Here is a 20,782-nt window from a genome sequence, read left to right on the forward strand (position 1 = left end):
CTCTGGAGACAATTCGGGGTCCTCACCTGAAGTCCAGTTAGGGCTGAAACTCCCCCCTTCTGAATAACGGGTGCTCCCTTTACACCCAAACCTCCCCCGACACCCCCCGGGCAGAAACGAGGACTGAGGACTGTGCAGATGTGTGACCCTCCGGGCTGGTGGGCTCCGTCCTGTCACTAGGGCCGCGCCTCCGTTCCTGTTGCTCCTGGGTCTCTGCCTCTGAAGAATCGGAGGCCGCCCCCACCACCAACGTCCTCCTCTCCCGGAGACCCTGAAGGCAGAAGCGAGAGGGTTTCTCAGCCTGACAACTCTGCCCCCCACCCCGCCCCCCGCCCCCCAGGTGCCAGGAGGGGGGACGCGGCGGTGCCGCCTGTGCTCAGTGTGGGTAGCGCCCTCGTTCCTCCCCCAAACTCATCACCTAGACACCTCACTCCACTCTCAGAGGACCTGAGGCTGCACCCCTCAGGAGACCTGCACCCCCCGGGGCTGCAGACCTAGACGTCAGGGTGGGCCAAATGCAGCCCGACCGTGCCAGAGGGGCAGGGGCGAAGGGGGGCTGGGGTCCCACCTTTATGAGCTCTTCCTTCTGTCCTTCCTTATTCAGGGTCCTCGCCTTGGAGTTTAAGAGCGGCGGGCGCTGCTCTACCGGGTCGTGCTCGCGAGACAGAGGCCGTTGGGCTTTTCATGGCCTCGGTGTTGCAGAGGTCAGTGTGCCCGTCTTCGCAGACCTGATCCAGGAAAACTAGAGCTACAGGCTGTGCTTCAGGCTGCACTAGGAAGGGTGCCTTTCAGTTCTTTAAAGCACCGACATTTTTGTGCCATGTATTTGCAGCGAGCATTCACAATTCAACCGTGGGCGCGCCGTAGCTAAGGGGGTGGGGTGCGTGGAAGGGGATGTAGGAGACATCTGGGAAGGAGAGAGCCGACTCCCAAGATGACCCCCACACACAGGACCCCCAGTTGGCATGGTTGTCGGTGTGTGACTCAAGGAGTTTTTTTTCTTTTGTGCTATTTTTTAGTTTATTTTTATTTTATATATTTTTTACATCATTTTTCATTTTTGCACCATATATGCATTTCATCTTGGTTATAGTCCCCATACAATTCCCACCCCCCCTTGTTTTGACCCTAATCCCTCCTCCTCTCTCCCCGCCGGCCCCCTGTAGTGTGTCTTTGCTTTATAGTTGCTTGTTGATTTTGATTTTTACTTTGTTATAATTAGTCTTTTTCCTGGTCCCTTATTTAGGTTTTCTAAATTCCTGCTATGAGTGAGACCATCCGGTATTTGTCTTTTTCCTTCTGGCTTATTTTGCTGAGCATGATCCCTTCGAGCTCCATCCATGTTGCTGCAAACTGCATGAGTTTATCTTTTTGAATGCTGAGTAATATTCCATGGTGTATATGGACCACCTCTTCTTGATCCAGTCATCTATTTTTGGGCATTTGGGCTGTTTCCAAAATTTAGCTATTGTAAATAGTGCTGCTATAAACATAGGGGTGCAGGTGCTCTTTCGAATTAGTTTCTGTGTCCTTTGGGTAAATACCTAGTAATCGTCAAGGAGTTTTCTGACAGCGTCTGTAAGAATGCCTGGTGACCTCTCTCTCTTAAGATACAGGGAGCGTGGCCAGCCCCCGCTTGCAACCAATTGTGTCATTTCTTTGCTGCTATCCTGATGATGGCTAAGATTATTCCAGAATGCAGAGCCTTTCAAAATTTGTGTTCAAGCCCTAAAGAGAACAATTTGGAATAACTGTCAAAATTATAAAAGCATATGGTCTTGGGCCTCCTCCGTGGCGCAGCGGTTGAGCGCTGGGTTGCGATGCTGCCCGCGGCCTCTGTGGCGCCGGTTCGATCCCCAGGTGCTCCCCGGCCACCGGAGGAGGGTCCCACATGGCGTGCAGACCTCTCCTGCCGCCCGCTGCTCCCCTCAGCAGTGTACTTCGGTCCTTCTGCCTGCTCTGCTCCCCGATCTGGCTCTCGTGAATTCTCTCACCCTCCCGCGCTTCTGACTGTACCCAGTGCTTGTATAAACAAAAAACAAACAAACAAACAAACAAATAAATAAAACATGCCTCTATTAAAAAAAAAAGCATATGGTCTTTATTTCTGCAATTCCATATTTAAGAATTTTTTTCAAGAGCAACACTTCCTCATGATTGAAATTATATGTGTTATTTATTGCAACATGGTTCATAATAACAAAATACTGCAAACAACCTAAATGTGCATCAATGGGGCACTGAATAGATAAATTTGGAGGTGCAAGAAAGAATGAGGAAGGACTTTACGTAATGATAGGGAAGATCTCCAAGACAGGATGTGCAGTGTGCAAGCAAAGCAGAACAAGGCATGCTACCAGTTCTATCCAAGGGTGGTGAGGTGAGGGAGAACATACATTCGTACTTATCTGCACATGCATGAAAATGTCCAGCAGTTCCATGCAGAAGAAACTTATAGCAATGGTCACTCACTGGAGCGGGTGGTGATGGATGTTGAGAACTCTGAGGACAGGGGTCAGGGCTAGCCTGGTGATTTTTCACTGGCTACCTTTCTATTTCTATGTTTTTGGTTTTGAACCAGGAGAATGGCTTTCTTATTCAAAAGTTGAATACATATTTTAAAAGTTTAATATAACAAAGCTTTATAGTGTTTTGAGGACTCACCTGGATGTTTGCTGTAAAATGCAGATGTTTAGGCCATACCCCCAGATTCCAGTCGAACAGGCAACAGGAATCTGCATTTTGTTTTTTTTAAAGATTTATTTATGCATACAAGAACTAGGGTACAGGCTAGAGGTGCAGGGGGTGATCGGGTTCACCAGAGACAGAGTGGGGAGCAGAACAGGCAGATCTCCTGAAACACACTGCTGAGGGGAGCAGCGGGCGAGTCAGGAGAGGTCTGCCGCGCAATGTGGGTTACTCCCTGGCCGGCTGGGGATCAAACTCGTGCTGCAGAGGCTGCGGATAATTTCACAGTGCTGTGCTTAACCCCTTACGCCACTAGGGAGGCCCCAGAATCTGCATTTTGTAACAAGTAGCCTGGGCAATGTTTGTGTAGAGGGTCCCAGGAACGACGGAACTTGGGGCAGATGGCCACACGCTGTATTCCCCCAACAGCTGTGTTTTTTTATAAAATTTCTTCAGTTTGTATTTTGTAACCATTCAATGGTGATTTAGAGGCTACCACCAACTGAATATTAGATGTTTCAAAGAATTATAACATGCAGGCTGTCGTCATTCAAAATATCTGCATCAGCCCCAGTCACTGAGCCGCCACCGAGGTCTCAGCAGCCTCCCCCTCGAGCCCCCTCGCTTCCCGACGCTCCGTCCCCCGCCGCCCACCTTCTCCCGCCGCTGCCTTCCGCAGGCCGTTTCCACCGAGGAAAAGGAATCGTATCGTATGTCCGCTATCCAGAACCTCCACTCTTTCGACCCCTTTGCTGATGCAAGTAAGGGTAATGATCTGCTTCCTGCTGGCACTGAGGATTATGTCCATATAAGAATTCAACAGAGAAACGGCAGGAAGACCCTTACTACTGTCCAAGGGATCGCTGATGATTACGATAAAAAAAAAACTAGTGAAGGCGTTTAAGAAGAAATTTGCCTGCAATGGTACTGTAATTGAGCATCCAGAATATGGAGAAGTAATTCAGCTACAGGATGACCAGCGCAAGAACATATGCCAGTTCCTCGTAGAGATTGGACTGGCTAAGGACGACCAGCTGAAGGTTCATGGGTTTTAAGTGCTTTTGGCTCACTGAAGCTTGAGTGAGGATTTCCTTGCAATGAGTAGAATTTCCCTTCTGTCCCTTGTCACAAGTTTAAAAACCTCACAGCTTGTATAATGTAACTATTCGGGGTCTGCTTTTAACTTGGACTAGTGTAACTCCTTCATGCAATAAACTGAAAAGAGCCATGCAAAAACAAAACAAAACAAAACAAAAAACAACGCAAAAAACAAAATATCTGCATCATTCCTGAATCTCCGAACAATAGTTTCTTTGATTTTCTACTGTTTTTAATTTTTAAATGGAGTCCTTTTTTCCTACATCGCTGTTAATTTTTGGGCACTATTGGATTTCTCCCCTCAGGTGCGGTCACCATCGTTCTCTCACCACCAAAGCACCTATAACCCTCCACCATAGTCCACGGTGCTCTTACCCCCAAACCCCAGTTTTCACACTTCCCCCTCCGCTCCCCCCACATGCCTCCTATCTATGCTCAGCTTTCAAGGTTTGTCTTTGACCCTTTTGCTATATTCCACATAAAAGTGAAACCAACAGCTGTAGTTTTATTGAACATAAAATAGAGGCATCTGTCCACTTCATAAATTATACTTTATTATATTAAGAAATAAGACACATTCTTCACATTCAGCTTTGTACACTGGATTTGACATAAAGTCATATAGGCCATGCACATTGTGATTGAAGCCCTGGGGACATTTCTTGAAAAGAATACAATCAATGAACACCTCTCATAGATAGAATTTTACACGGTCACACAGTTAAGTTTGCACATTTGAAAGGATCTGAATCACTCACATTAATATTGTGAATTTCTTATAAATAATTCATCAGTCTAAGGAGTCTAGGCAAAGCCAAGTCATGACATTATTTATACTAAGTACCACACCTGGAACTTGTTCTGAGTTATTTAACACAGAGCACATTTTTAATGCAATAAATATTTACAGTTAATAGCAACAAGTACAATTATAATTTACAAAATATGAGTCTACTATTTAAAACAAAACAGAAAATGACATTAAAGGAGTTTGTGCCATGTATTTTTATATCTCAGTGAACTCACTCTTTCAACAAATTTTATTACCCAAGTCCCTGCCGACTTGGATGTAACAAAGGTCCTGTTTGAATCAGTTATGCCCAGATTAGAGAGATGTTTTAAGAAAATCAGTTTTACTTTCTTAATGTTGTACATTCTCAATCTCATTAAATCCATTTCAATAGCTAAAATTGAAGCAAAGTGATGAAAAATGTCAGATTCACAACAGGCCCAAATTACATAATGTTTCTTGAATACTGAAGTCCTGAGTTATACCAAAAATTTCAAGCTTGTCCGGGAATTAATGAGGTGTTGAATGTGTGAGGTTTTACTGTCCATTAAGTGATCCTTTAAAAAGATCATAAAATTAGGCAAGTCCTTCCGTGTCGTTATATGACTCTGGGAATGAATCTTAAAATTGAAATTTGGGGTGGGGGGAAGGGAAAATAATCCTATCTTCTAGAAGCGTAAGGGCAGCGAGCTGGTGGTGTCAGTCCATTTCCAAGCTCATTACCTGGCCCCATAGTTGGGGAGACACTTCTCTATTCGAGGCTACACGTGTATTCATGTCTTCATTCTCCTGGCACTGGGAAACCACCCTCTGTCAGAATTCTGACCAGGGCATTGAGCTGCAACTGATTTGTGTCTCTGGGGGCAACTGAACTAAGGTTTTCCCTGCCAGCCCACTTTGTGCTGTGATTCGGCCTCTGCCTGCATGGGGTCCTTAACTCACACCCTCTGTGTATGCCCTTTGACCCTATCACTAGTTCCGGTCTTTGGAGAAAATCTCGCATAGGGAGTACAATGTCTATTGGTACCTTGAACTTAATTTCTCACATGGGCTGTCTTTGGGAAGCCAGGCTGAGTGCTGGAATGAACGTGGACTTAGAGGTCCAGGCCCATACTCTGCCACTCGACTGTGCCTGTGACCTTGGGACGGGGGAATAATCTTCCTGAGCCTCAGCTACATCTTCTGAAGAGTTTTCCACATGCTTGTACAGATGTCCAGAGACGTGCTTAGTACCGCCTTTGGCCATCACTGGTGCTTCGCGAAGCGAACCACTTCCTCGCCAACACTTCTAGAGCTACTGTCTCCTTCCATGTTTCATACAAGTACGCTGTGCTTGGAGGCTGGTGGGTTTGCTCCCAAAGAGCCGGCCTTTCTCATCTTGGCCTTGCCTTACACTGTGTTCCCGCTGACGGGCCTCTCCCAAGGCAACCAACAAGGACGCCGTTCACGCCCTTATGCCAGGTTAAACAGACTGACATTGGGGGTGACGGACTAAGCTGCAAACTGGGAACCAGCGATCAGCTCTACCCTTCAGTATCAGAATGGGCCAGGAGTATCAATGACGTCACATTAAGTTGAACCACTCAGAATCCCCTTTATAGGTCAAGTCTGGTCCAATGTGGGCAATTTCATGTTTCAGGTTCACAGTTCCCTGGATCCTTGAATTGAATGGGAGCTGGTCACTAGTAAGCGAATTTGGCATTTACAAACGTCCACAGTAAAGCAGCTCTCAGGCCAGAAGGGAAGGCTTGGATCAGATGAATCTAAAAGTGCTTTATAGACCATGAACACTCAGTTCGTGCAAAGCATGTTCTTAAATTAATCACGAACATGTAATATTTTAACCCACGGGCTCTTAAATTTATATATGCAACAATGGAAACCTTAAAAAAAAAAACAAGATAAATTCCACTTAATGCATTTCTAAAGTGAAATCTCAAGAGAGAAAGTGTCCTCAGCATGGTACTTGTTGACTGCTCTGGATATATCCAGCTGGAGTTCACGCTCAGTCCCCACAGAAACAAGGACATCTGTCAAGGCCAAGGTTATGGTAAGAGATTGCTTGACATTAAAGTCCTGTTTGTGTTGAGTGGGGGGGTGGGGGGCCGAGGTGGGGGCTGAGTGGAATGACCCTCCAGATAGAGAATAGAGTAGAGCTTGCTAAGACTTGGCTTCACTGAAGAGATAACACAAAGCCTGGTCCCAGAAGTGTCAAGAATTCCTTTGATTTCAGCTGTAAATCCATTTGATGAAAATTCAGTGAAAAATTAGACAAAGGTGCAAAATGTTCTGGTTCCTCCCAGCAATCCAGAGTGAGTCGTAGTTGTCCTCTGACAACGGCTGCTCCCTGCTGTGAGTGTGAAGTGCACTAGTGGCAAGGAAGTCTGCCTCCCTCCCAGCTCATCTTGGTTCTCTTCATTCAACACATAGTCAGGTTCCCAGGGCGCGCATTTCTAATCTGGCTTCTGGGAAAAGTGACTTAGCCATCTTTGAGTCTGCAGAATGAAGATGTCATTGAACTCGTAGTCCCCAAACAACAATAATGTCTCTTACTGAAAGCCACTTGGTGCATGAATAGATTCCGAGACAGATTACCGACTGCTGCTTTGGGCATACGTGAAGACGTCATCACGCAAGTGTGTGCATGTCCTGTGCACAAGCTTATTCATTTCTGTTCAGTGTATTTTCAGCACAAGCTGAGCTGACTGAAGCAGATTCTAAACTTTATTTACCCAAGGTTCTCCATCTTTCAAGATGAAACCAAATTGCTTTGGGGTAAAGCGAGAAACCCAGGGCTTGGTAATGAGGCAAAAGGTCGGGTTCAGTGGGGAGTGAGGGCGGCCAGAAGAACAGGGTTGAGCCATCCATATTTACAGGGAATCATGAAATCAACCACAGGAAGTGGCCTTGTTGGCACCCAGCTGGGAGGATCATGTTGCTGTGGAGCATCGCTCCCTGCCAGTGGCAGCCGTTGGTGGAAAGAGTGCTTTGTTTATTGCTTAATCTATCACTGTTGAGCTGCCTGCCTCGGGGAGGCTCAATTTAAGATAGATTGAAAGGTAGTGTCTGTCAATTGAATAAACACAGATGGTTTTCCACAGCAAAAATTGATTTTTTTTCCTCGCCAAAGACATAAGCACTAAACATGATTACCTTTGGAAGCCAGGCGTGAAATGTCTGTGCTCCAGCCCCCTGCCACAGTTGGGTCTAGCGGAGAGGTGACATCACACGGGGACTTGGGTCTCTCTCACCCAAGTGATTTTAAGTTCTTGAGGTGGAATAAAAATTTAACTTCCCTAGAGAAGGGCTCAGTTCAGCCCATCCCAATGAGGTTTAGTCGATCGTCAGTGGATTTACCAGTTCCAGGTCACTGGCTGGCAAAGACCTCCTCCTGCCTGTTCACTCAAGAGTGTCAAAGAGGTGATAAGATTTACCTAAGGACACACAGCTAGGCCTAGACGTCAGTCTCCTCACGGTTTGTCCAGAAGCTAGGAAGGAGAGCTGACATTAAGATGAGTCCTGCCCCCAAATGTCTCTGGAAGCAGGTAGTCAGAGGTACTTGAATGGGTCATGCTAGGTACCAAGAACACCATACTCCGTAGCTACTAACTAGGTGTGGAGTTGTGAAGAAATCCAAGGGTGACATGATAGAGCAGTAAGTCGTTCAAGGTCACAGGCACATGAAGGTTGAGGAAGGGCATCATGAGGTGGGGGCGGGGGATGTTTTCTTAGGTGTGTTCTAGCTTTGATTCCAAAGCACAACCACGGGGTGTCAGTCATACAAATGATTCCGAGGAGCCCCTGGAAGTGACAGAATGGCCCATCTCCTTCCAGACCACTAAGGTGACATGAGCGTGGGGGCCGGCGTGTCTGAAGAGAGTATTGCAGAGGTAGCAGCTGTGGGGCAGCTGTGGGCAGGTGGGTTCATAACGCCCCAGAGGCATCATGAGGGCAGGGCGCGCAAATGCCGGAGAGACAGGATCATGCAGAGACTCAGAGGATGTTAGCCACAGAAAGACCCTTCACCTCGTCCTCTCAATTTAGAGATGAGGAAACGAGGCTAAGGAAGTGAAATTGAGAGCCAAGGTCACATAGCTGGAGACAGAGTTGGGATGTCAATCTAAAAACCTTGCTTCTGTCAGCCACGCCACCCACCTTGCTCTTCACACTGTCCAAGGAACTTGGGGACTAGCAGGCAAGCTTGTGCATGGACTGAAGTGCGTGCATCGGCCAGAAGTGACGAGGTTGCCCTCCAGCCAGCTCGGCTGGAAACACAGATCTGTCCCCCGTCTGCTCCTGGCTTCTAGAGCTCTGCGGACCACGAGCACATGCTCCCATCAAGAGGTAAAAGTCATATAACACGATGTGTGCAAAAGAGAGCTGAGCTTTCGGCCACCTCTGGGTGGAGAGAGCCACAGCTGCCATTGTCTTGGGGCGCACGGGATACACATGAGGCACATTTGCAGAATTTGCATTTATCTGAAAGTGGGTAACACATTCGCCATCTGTCAGGACTGGCCTGTGCTTGAGTCAGGTCTGCTAAAGCAAGATAGTCCAATTCTTTTACTCAGCAAAAGAAAAAGATTTTAGTCCAGTATTTTTTATCGAGTTAGAATTCAGAGTAGAAGGCCTCACCCCACAGCCACACCTGGCTCTTATGTGCTTGCTTATGTATTTGGTCGTGTTTTTGACTTAGAATTGCCTGTTTCTCCTGAGGTCCTCAGGAAAATCTTTAAAAAAAAATCGACTGTTAGGAATTTGTTTTAAACTGGGTTCCAGTGTTGTCAGTTTGGGGCTGTCTCTCCCACCTGGGGTGCTTTCAGAGGGTTGACTTTTCAGGTTACAAGTGTAAATAAAAATTGTTCCTTGGTTTATGACTAGAAATATTCCCGAACAATCACTCAAATTACATTCTGAAAGCACTAGCTTCTGCTTTAAGAAATGACCAGGTGAAGTCTTTCACCGAGTGGACCTTGAGTGTGTAATTTCTCTGTGAGACAGCATTTCTATGACTTAATTGGCCACACCTGTACATCAGGGTTTGCTGCTTAAAGCCATGATTTTCTATTTGGTCCTTTTTGTATAAAGGGAATGGTTGCTCTATTCACAAGTGGAAATGGAAAAAGCAAAACTTGCTGGGACTTTTGACATAATAGCGACCCACGTGGGCCTCTTCATCCTGCCCACACCACTCACGAGCCTGCTGAAGGGTCTTGGGAGGGCACAGAGATGACATATGTGAGGGTTCCTTACCAGCCATAAAGCGAAGCCAGGGGTCCCTGGTGGGGCAGGCTCAAGGGTCGGTCTAGACAAACCCCTCGTGACAGATGTTGCCGTTGATGAGGCTGAAGGTGGCGACAGAGGGGTTGGTCGTCTTGAAGGACGTCATGCAGGTAGTGCTTCTGCCGGTGCCGTGAGACCGGCTCAGCAGGCCAGGCCGGCAACAGAGGAGCTGCGTGTTGAACTGTTTCCTGAAACTCTTGCTCAGTAGGTAGAGGGCAAATGGGTTCACACAGGAGTTGGTGAAGGCCAGGAGGCGGGCGCAGATGCTGGTGATGAAGTGGAGCATGGAGGTGTCCACCTCAGAGTAGTGGTAGGAGCGGTACAGGTAGATGACGTGGTTGGGGAGCCAGCACACGGCAAAGAGGCCTACGAACACCAGCACGGTCTTGGCAAGTCGCTTCCGGGATTCGATCTAAGGAGAGAGTCACCCAGAGAGAGACAGGAACCAATAGAAAAGGTGTGAGGAATGCAGAGAGAGAGATTCAAACAGAAAACACAGGGGGGAAGAATTGGGGAAATAGGTGAGTTCAGAAGGTTACAGGAAAAGAGCTCAGTAGGAGAAGGACAAGAGGAGCAGAGAAGTGAGAGAGATGTAGCAGCAAGAGGAGAAAAAGGAAAAACCAGTCAGAAACATAGACACGGAAAAGCCTAGGAGACCACAAGGCGGACCACAGTTAGGACACGCCACTGGGAGCAGCGCCTCAGCGTTCACTACATTCCTGACTGGACGGCGGACGACACTCCTGCACCGGCCTCTTTCTGCTCAGGAGAGCATGGGCACAGCGTCCCAGCCGCAGGACTTCATGTCTTTCTGACTCCCTGATGCTCAGAAAAGCCACCCGCTTTGTTCTTCCTCATTGGCCAAACCAAGCTAGCTCCCTCTGATTGCTTTTGGTTACCGTCAGGTTGTTTCCGCACTCGACTCTACCGGAAGGGTCTCGGCCTGAGACTGAGCATCAACTTGTGCTCCCCACCACTCAGGACGACAGCTTTCTCGTGAAGGAACTTGGGGGTGCAATGATGTTCACTCTTGTGAGTAGGGACATGGCTTCATTGAGCCTGGCCATTCTCTCCCCACAGCTGAGTCAGAAGCCCCCCCAAAATGACCTTTAAAGGTGAAGCCTTCAGTGGCGTCAGCTACACATTTATTACACATGGAAGGGGAGTCTTCCTGCTTCTCTGTCATAAACACCACGCGCTTGCCCTCTGGCCCGGAAGGCAAGAACTGGCAAAAAGGAGACAACCAGAGCCCCCGGGTCCTATCATTCCTGCTCGAGGATGAGGTGATGGCGGTCCCAGGCGGTGATGGGGAGGGGAGTCTGACATGTGGAGGGCACCCTGCATTCTGGCACTGCAGGCCACACATACGCTCTCTTGTAGTTCTCCAAGAACCTCCCAGCATGGGGGCTGCTGCCCCATCCTGCCCATGATAACTGGGGGCCGGAGAGGGCAAGGCACGAGGCCTGGGTTGGAACTGAAACCATCATGAGCCAATGACTTCTTTTTCCTTCCACGGCCTCATGGTCCTGCCACCTCTGCGCTGTCCTCGCGTGGTGACCCTGTTCCCATGCCCAGCGCTGTGATGGGGGGTAAAGAAGTCATGCCCCTATGAGCCTCAATGTTTTCGTTTTTAAACACCAACAATACTTTTCCAGTGATTTCTGCAAAAGAAATCCATACTTCAGATCTTTCAGATTCCTAAGCCTGCCCTCGCTTAGGTGTTTAATAAAACAAGATTACAAAGAACACCTGAGTTCCTGAGTGGCTGTGGCTGGCAGCTTCCATTTGCCATCTGGCTACAGATCACCCATGTCCTGTAACTGCAGCATTGGGTGGCGCGATCACTCACATACTACATTGAAAAGAAATGCGAGGGGTCAGCTCCCCAAGGAGGAAATGAATCAACCCCAAGCACCCACCTGCTTCTTGACGTGGATATTTCCTTCCACGGGCAGATTGTAAGCGCTCTGGATCAAATTTTTGGCAATGAAGTAGTAGTAGACCGAGATGATTGACAGTGGGATGATGTAGAAGACCAGGAAGGAAGCCATGGAGTGGATTTTGGGGTGCAGATCATTGGAGTGTGGGTACGGGGCACAGCTAATGAAGGTCTTGTTGGTGCTCTCCTCGTGGAAAGGGTGTAGATCAGAAAACACAGCCTCCGGGACAGCCAGCAGCATGGAGATGATCCAGATCAGGGCGGCTTTGAGGCAAATCTTCATCAGCGCATGGGAGGCCTGGATATCCATGGGCCGGACGATGGCTTTGTACCTGGGACAGGAAGAGGGGCATTCTTTGTGAGGTGCCTGCCATTATTATGGGTTCCAGTCCACCCCACGGGCCAGGCCGAGGCAAGCCAGGCACCTGCGTGCTGTAGGGAAGGAAATGCTCACTGTCAGGTTCGTGCAAAGTGCTGACTGAACTCACCGAACCCTGACAGCGAGAGCCGTGAAGGGCTGCCCCCAGCTCCTCGCTTGTGCTAGTCCTGGCCCGAAGCATGACTTTCCTTCTCCAACAGTCACATCCTACCCACATGCTCTCTCGATTTTAAGGAGACTTCTCAGGATAGCTGAAGATCCTTTCACTTTTCTTCTTAAATCATAGAAATCCAGGGCCTCCCTAGTGGTGCAGGGGTTAAAGTCTCAAGGCCATCAAGCTATTGCCAGCCACTGTGCCCTGAGTTCGATCCCCGGCCAGAGATCTGCATCCATATGGTGCAGTAGACCTCTCCTGTCTCGCCCGCTGCTCGCCTCAGCAGTGTGTTTCAGTGGATCCGCCTGTTCTGTTCCCCACTCTGTCTCCGGTGAATACTCTCACCCCCCCACCCCACCTCTGGCCCGCACCCCAGCTCTTGTATGCATAAATAAATAAAATATTTGTTAAAAATCGTAGAAATTCATAACAAAGCATGATTAAAGACGGACACGGGGACAAGAAAATTGGCTTTTGGGTGGGCAAAGCCTTCATTTTAAGTATTCAAGTGCAGGTTAGGGGATCTTAACTCATTGAATATTTACACATGCCTCGTCTCTGTGTGGAAGGCTACAGAAGGAATGCCTGCTGAAAAAATTACACACTGGAGCATCTCCTTAATTGTCCTCTGCCCTCGTAATCTGTTTCAGCTCATGCCCTCTTGTGGTTTTTAGCGCCCTTCTGGTTTCTGTGGTACATGTGCCCCTGTCTCGGTGGAGAACTCTGGGAACCAGGCACTCAGAAGAAGTCAGGAGGACCAAAGGTTTAGTGGAAGTGATACCTGGCAAAGGAAAAAGGAGAGGAAGCAGTGTTGGTGGAAGGAGCCACCAGGCCCAGTTGCAGACCCCACACGGCCGGCACCAGTGCAGGTGAGCAACGAGCTTGCTTGGCTTGGCACAGCATGAGAGGTCTAGATACCCATTGGCTTGCTTTGCCCGGAAATTCCAGTTCTACCACCGAAAATTCCCTGTCCTGGGACATCTCTCAGGCTCCACAAACTGGGAGAGCTGGTCACCCTACACAGCCCTGTGGGAAGTTTGGGAGCAAAGGTCGTCTCGTGGGGGAGTCCCGCCTTGAAAGGCCAGGCCTTTGTATCACCCCTTTGATTGGTCGTGGGCTGGAACCACCTAAAGCGATGACCTCAGTGATGACCCGGCCCAGGCCCTGGGCAGGCACGGCCCCAGGAGAGGACGACCAGATGAGGAAAGGTGAGGTGGACCCTTAAGGAGCTGACTGCTGAGGCCTCAGCTCAGCACAGTCCCCACAACTGGATACTGAGTCTCTTCCAAAGGAAGCCCGAGTAGGGCCTCTCCACGTCCGCACAACACACCCCCACAACGCCTAGCAGACTGGGCCGCACACCCACCTGGGCGGACTTGTCTGAGAGCCCGCTGGGTGACGAGCCTGGGGGCCGGGAGCGCATCCTTCTCCATCTTGGCATCTGCCAGCACCGGGATGCGCACGCACGCCGTAAAGGTTTGTTCAGTGGAACACGAGCAGCTGTGTGTGAAGTTGACAGGAGATGGGACCAAAGAAGTGTGACAGTGTCTGCTGCTGGACACACGCTGCGCTGAAGCAGCGATCTGCCCACGGACACGCTAGCCTATCCGGGCCGTCAGAGACTAGGAAGCACTAACTTCCGTGTCGATGGAACCGCCATTGAGTTGCCACTCATGTCTGCACCCTAACCCCTCAGCTCACTTTCTCCCCCTCTCCAGGGAAGGCAGAGTGAGTTACCAAGGGAAAAGAATTCTGTGCCCTGGGCTCAGAGCACCCACGGTCCCCCAGCTGTCCCTGACTTACCTAGGAATGGCACATCGAACCTAGGAGATCGGTGGGTCTGCTGTGGGCCTAAGTCACATTCTCCAAAGAGTTTTATCAGACATAGAAGCAATTATTTTTATTGCTGGCGGTCTGATTTCTTTATCTAGCGCGCCAGGACACCTCGGTCCCGCTTCGGTGTACTTGCTTTTCTATTCACACTTTGTCTTAGTTCACTTTAAACAATTACAAAAACCATAAACATTTCAAAGGCAGTTCTACCTACTTCTGGCACTTTGTCTAGAAACTAGTCATGCCAAATATTTTTAGTCCTAGTTTAAATGCAGGCAAGGAATTTGTATCTTTAATTGAAGGTACATTTTTAATTTATTGCATTTACTTTGCTGAATTGCATTAAAATAATTTAAATTAAAAAAAGACATATCTTGGGCCTCCCCGGTGGCGCAGCAGCAGCGCTGGTTCGATCCCAGGCTGCTCCCCGGCCACCGGAGGAGGGTCCCGCATGGCGCACAGACCTCTCCTGCCGCCCGCTGCTCCCCTCAGCAGTGTACTTCGGTCCTTCTGCCTGCTCTGTTCCCTGCTCTGGCTCTGGTGGATTCTCTCACCCTCCTGCGCTTCTGACTGTACCCAGTGCTTGCATAAATAAATAAATAAATAAATAAATAAATAAATAAATAAATAAAAATCTTTTAAAAAAATATTAAAAAAAAGACATATCTTAAAATACTTAATTTAATGTCTAAGAAATAGAATAAGGTCTAGGATTTGCTTTAAATTACTCAGATATGTTAACAGATCACTTGTGCAATTAAACAAATCAGTGAACACGCACTGCAAACAATTTTCTGTTGTGTAATACTCATGAGATATCAAAGGATGGAAGAAATCCCACACACTAAGTGCTTGCCTTATGCCACGCAGCACATAGCAACTTATTTATGTTCTAGACAATTCCACCAGTGAGTGCTATTATCCTCATTCCACAGAACTCTTTCAGAAGAAAACTTTAGGGTAAACCCTTCCTTGAGGCAGAGAAACAGACTAGGCATTTCCCAAATGTGTATGTGGACCATAGCAAGCGTTCCCTGGACAGCTGGTGGTGCTACAAAGCATGGGACATATCAGTGTATCTCCTCTTCTGGAGCTCCCGATGCAGGGAGACACCACTGAGTGGTTCCTGTTCAGGAGTGATGGCTGGTGGGACCAGGGTGATACTCCTCTAAGCCAGCCAATGAACCGCCTGCCCATTTACTAAGGAGTCTCTCTCTGAAGCATGTAAACTGAAAACTAGAGAGGATATGTTGGTCACTGACAGATGCTACAAATAAAAGATTCTGATATTGGGGAGCAGATCAGGACGGCCATATTTTTACGCTGTGCAAGATGAAGAAGCAGCGAAGGTAGATTGAGAGAAAGAACGAGGCAACATAAGAGAAGCTGAGATGGCTGGTGCTAAGGCCTGCAGAGGTCCTTGGTTCCAGGCCCACGAGCTACTTTTGAATGCGTGAGCAATCTCCTGTCGTAATCTCACAGATCGCCCACCCCTTTTCAGTCCCATGGGGCTCAACGGCTCGTGTTCTTTCCCAACAAAAGATCCTTATCTAGAACCATTAGACAGATGGTGGGGATTCCAAGTTATCATCAGACTAATTCTGGGATTTAGAACATCCCTTATTTGCTAACCCCAGGAAGAGCTGTCAGCTGTACTCAAGAGACAGATGAGTCTCTGTCCTGTTCCTCAGGTCTCCTTCTCTTTCATGACTCCCAACTTCCTTCATGCCCGCTGCCAGCCACCAGGCATCTGAATCGTACCCTTCAAATTTCAGCTCATACATGTCATGCGGATGCAGGTTCTGCTGACCAGTCCAGACCCTGATGTTGTCATGACTGAATTTTCAACTCTTCTCTTCTAAGCTTCCCATGCCCTCTCATGAGCTGTTTGCTAGCTTTCCATGAGGCCCCCGAGATTAGCAGCTTACCTCTTCTCTCTTCGTCTCTCCGTATCACTAACGGTGCTTCAGGTGCCTTGTTCTGCACGCCACTCACTTCCAAATAGGGGCTCAGCAAATATCTTGCTAAATGGCTAAGAATAGGTGACTTGTTAATATGCCCCTTATTTCCAACTTCTCGCAAACAAGAAAGGGCAGATTTGCTTTTATGCACTTAGTAAGAATCATTCTTCCAAATTCACTGTCCTGAAAACCCCAGGCTCAAGATTATCGTGTGCCACTTCTGAAAACACCTGCACTTGATTTTTCTTATGCAAACACTGGAAAGGTCAAAAACATTCTCTATAACAAGATTCACATGTCAAGGAGATTCTTGGCAAATACAAGTAGCTGGCTGTCACACGCAGGGTTGGAAACTTTGCCCACAGAAAGTTGTGTCTTTATTTCAACCATAGGCAGTTTGTTTATGTTTAAAGACCCAGAATTTCCACCCTTATTTGTCCTTAATCACCTACTGAAGTCAATAGGAATTGGCGAACAATATTTTTAAACCTCCATTACAACCCTAAAGCACACTACATGGCGCGGACGGAGGCGAAGAGAGAATGAAATGAACTAGATGGTCTCTAGGGTAATTGATACATTGTCTGCATTTAAATGAGAATCCTAAAACCTAATAAGATTCGACAAGACTATTAAACATTGGCTTTATTTTCTCCTGAGAATAACACCAAGAACTTTTCTGAAGAAATGTGAGGCAATTATTAGCCGGCTTGTAAAATGGCTGTAATCCAGAGCTATGGAATCTTATCTCCCTATGAGCTATTACCCTGCAAATGGAGAACTTGCCGGTCCTTGGTGCCTGCCCAACATTATCTTTAAGCATGAAAGAGATTACAGTCATCCCTTGCTGGTCTCCTTTCTAGGCTAAGTCACTCCATGCTCTTTTTCATGCTTCCTAATATAGTCCAGTTTTCTGGGGGCTCTAACGTGAACTTGGGAGCAGAGAAATCTAATTCCTAAGGGTAAACATCATCTAGCTTGATGGTCTCAGGCAAATCACAGACTCTTTGCCCCTCAGTATTCTCATCCCTGAACAGGAGATAAGTCCATTGATCTATGTAATAAGTGACTCAGGCAAAGATGATAAAACGATTGAGAGAGAGGTTTTAAGAGAACAGGATATACATACAGTCTCACAATCTCCCTACAGATTACTGTCTACGTGCAAAGGGGATAATATACCTTTATTTGGGGGCGATCTAGAGGTCACCCCTTCAATCAAGTGGCCAAACCCAGGGCCAACTTCTCCATCAGGCAGAGTAGGCACAAGGTCCAGGGCCCATGAGACTTTTAGGGGAAAATGGTTTAATTTCTTTTAAAGTTAGTTAGAAGAAAAAAAGTGAATATAATCCACTTGGGATTATATTTGCCATTATACCAATATACTCATAAAACATAATTCTTAACATTTCTTATGAAGAAAGGATCTCCTGAAAGTAAAGTGTCAAAGGCCCATGAAATTCATCGGTGGCCCTGATCAAACTCAGCGTCACCAATAGCGGGGCAATCTGAGATCACTTGCCTCTTGATTCGATGCAATGGGAAGAACATAACATAGCCATTCCGGCATGTTCACAAGACAACTGGATTGGACTCGTCAATACAGTCCACATCATTGTTTTAGAAAAACGTAGGGGAGCTACTGTTCTACCTTAAAAGGAAAGAGATAGAACAAGTAACAACATATTCATCTGTCAAACCATGTTGTATACCTTAAACATATGCAATGTTACCTGTCAATTATGTTTTAATAAAACGGGAAAAGGAGAGAGAGACATAACAACCAAATGTAATGCATACACCTTGATTTGATCCTGGATTTGTACAAAATCTATAAAAGACATATTGGAACAAGGGAGAATTTGATTATGGACTATACGGCGGGTGTTAAGGAATTATTGTTAACCTCATTGGGTGTGATCCTGGCATAAGGGTTATGCAGAACTGTGCTCTTGTTCTTAGGAAACACATTGAAATACTTAGAAGTGAGAGTTAAGGATGTTTGCACCTTACTTTCCAGAGTTCAGCAAAACAAAACAAAGCAAACAACTACAAAGACAGCGAGAACGAAATCTAGGAACTGTTAATTGTTGAACGTGGGCGGTTATTATATAGAAGTTCATTAATAGCTTTGGGAGAAAACAGACACTAAAATAGAGATTCTAAAAAAAGGTGAACTCACAGTAAAATAACATTATTTTTAATAATGTGTTATATAGGGCCTCCCCGGTGGCGCAGCAGTTGAGTGCTGGGTTGTGAAGCTGCCTGCAGCCTCTGCAGCGCCGGTTCGATCCCAGGCTGCTCCCCAGCCACCGGCCATTGGAGGAGGGTCCTACATGGCATGCAGACCTCTCCTGCTGCCCACTGCTCCCCTCAGCAGTGTACTTCGTCAGTCTGCCTGCTCTGCTCCCCGCTCTGGCTCTGGTGAATTCTCTCACCCTCCTGCGCTTCTGACTGTACCCAGTGCTTGTATAAATAAATAAATAAACCTTTAAAAAAAATAATGTGTTACATATTTTATTTGATTTTTATTCATAGGCAACCCTTTGATTATAGTGATAATGTAACAAATGTGTCATATCTGATTAGCGCCTATCAGAACGGTGTCTTCTCTGTCATCGTCATAGTGTTCATTTGGGCTTGCAATTTCAGTATCATCATGACAATCTGTGGGCTTTGTTTTGCTCTGTTTTGTTTTGGCAATAATATTTGTAAGCCACCTGCCTGTCTGGGGAGGTTAGTTTAACTAAAATGAGGTCGCACACAGGCTCTCCTCCGTCTCAGTGCCTCCCTGCCAGAAATGGAAAGGGCGGGGAAGAGAAAGTTGCCATGGCTGAACCTTCTCCACGGTGGCCCCCCCACGCCTGCTGCCCGAGCTACATATAAGTGACATTCTGATGCGGACTCAGTGAGAGAGGGAGCCTCCATTTGGATGCTTCATATTACTAATCTCTAATCCAGTCCTTTGAAATAACATCAATATAAGTAAAAAATTTTGATACTTTCCTTCCTTAGCCATTAGATCAGGTTGCACCTCTCCTGAAAGGTGTGAAGCCCACCTTGCGGTCCATCTTTGCAGAAGACTGTAAGGGAGCAAAAATCTGTCTTTTGACAAAAACTTAGTCTCCGAGAGGGGCTCTAAAGGCTGGGTTTGATGTTTATATGTAAACTGCTCTCTCTCAGGGCATGCATGTCTCGGGAAGCCCTAATCTCCTGGTCTCTTCAGGGAGAAGGCAGAACTTAATCTGCATACATTTGTCTACTGTGCCTTCTGCAGTCACCTCCCTAACTGACCATCCCTTTTTCCTTCCCAAAGTTCTGTCCTAGCTGAGCTATTCTAAGGTGGTGTCTAAAGGGCAGATCTCTCCCATTACATAGGAGCTATATAAGTTATTATTAAACTTCTTTTTGGTTTTTCTTATCTGACGCTTGTTTGATAATTTGCCAGCTTACAAGAACCCAAGAGGGATACAGAATGATTTCCTTTGTGTTCCGACAAGACACTTTCCAGAAATTTTAGCGAAGGGGTCAGGGGTTTTCTCTAAGGATCTGTGCAGAGACTTTCCTGCCCCAGGAGGGAGTCAGTTTTAGACTCAGGCCAAGGCAGAGGCGCATGATCCAGGTCTTGAAGGATAATCATAATTTTCTTTCTCTTGTTCTTTATTTCTTCAGAGAGATCAAGACAGGCCTGACCACCCCCACCCCCCCCAAAGTCAAGTCCTGAAGTCCCCTGTTTGAAAATCACAATTCTCCATTGTGTTCTCACGTGCAGGTGCCCACTGCGTCCCTGAGAGCGCGCATGCTCTGGGAAGGGGAATGCGTAGCAGTCACTTGCTGTTTACTACGGACCAAAGTCAAGGCGATCACGTTCCCGTATGTCAAGTTCAACTGTAGTCACAGAAGGAAGACTATTTGCCAGGAAAGGACTTTTTGTTTATTTCTGCAGCATATGGAAGAGACATTTGCAAGGCAAGGGCTGAAGGCAGCCAGACCTGTACATATTTATTTTCTGTAAAGGCTTACTGTGCAACTAACCTGTGGGAATTTCTTCCTTATAACAGATTGCAGAAGAATAAGACCATTCTGTTCCTGGGTTTCAAATGAGGTTGATTCTGTTGACAACAGCAATAGTAACAGTGAAAACTTATTAGAGATTTACTATGAATCAGGTAATTATGCTCTGAGCTTTGTTTAAATGATTTTTGTTAGTTTACTTTTTTTAAAAAAATCAACTATTTTTTATTGAGGTCACAGGGGTTGACGACACAATATGATCCAGAGGTACAGGGTCACACCGCTAAAGATGTCTGTCACCTCACCACCACTGAGGTAAACCATCATTATTTATTCTCACCAGTCTATGTGGCAGGTGCTACTATCTTTGCATTTTTTTTTTCTTTTAAGATTTTATTTATTTATACAAGAGCTGGGGTACAGGCCAGAGGCATGGGAGGGTGAGAGGATTCACCAGAGACAGAGCAGGGAACAGAACAGGCAAACTGACGAAATACACTGCTGAGGGGAGCAGGAGAGACAGGAGAGGTCTGCCATGCCATGTGGGTTTCTCCCTAGCCAACCGGGAATCGAACCCGTGCTGCAGAGGCTGCGGACAACTTCACAGGGCTGCGCTCAACCCGCTGTGCCACCGGGGAGGCCG

At 47.1% G+C, this 20,782-nt stretch overlaps 2 protein-coding genes across 2 annotated transcripts in view; one reads left to right on the forward strand and one right to left on the reverse strand.

Moving 5' to 3' along the window:
• The first annotated feature begins 3,282 nt into the window (after positions 1-3,282).
• Positions 3,283-3,914, forward strand: LOC119246785 (eukaryotic translation initiation factor 1-like). The gene is given in 2 exon segments (XM_037513123.2): positions 3,283-3,565; positions 3,567-3,914. Coding segments are annotated over 2 exon segments (342 nt in total). The 5' UTR covers positions 3,283-3,400; the 3' UTR covers positions 3,744-3,914.
• Positions 3,915-6,535: 2,621 nt separating this feature from the next.
• GRPR (gastrin releasing peptide receptor) overlaps positions 6,536-20,782 on the reverse strand; it is a 31,097-nt gene continuing 16,850 nt past the window's right edge. The window contains exons 2-3 of the mRNA XM_037512667.1: positions 11,779-12,130; positions 6,536-10,271 (exon numbers count right to left, since the gene is read on the reverse strand). Coding sequence (XP_037368564.1) covers positions 9,882-10,271; positions 11,779-12,130 — 742 coding nt within the window. The 3' untranslated portion in view covers positions 6,536-9,881. The remainder of the gene's footprint in view (positions 10,272-11,778; positions 12,131-20,782) is intronic.

This window comes from Talpa occidentalis, unplaced genomic scaffold, assembly GCF_014898055.3.
Source record: "Talpa occidentalis isolate TD23 unplaced genomic scaffold, MPIMG_talOcc4v2.1 talOcc4.15, whole genome shotgun sequence".
Lineage (NCBI taxonomy): Eukaryota > Metazoa > Chordata > Mammalia > Eulipotyphla > Talpidae > Talpa > Talpa occidentalis.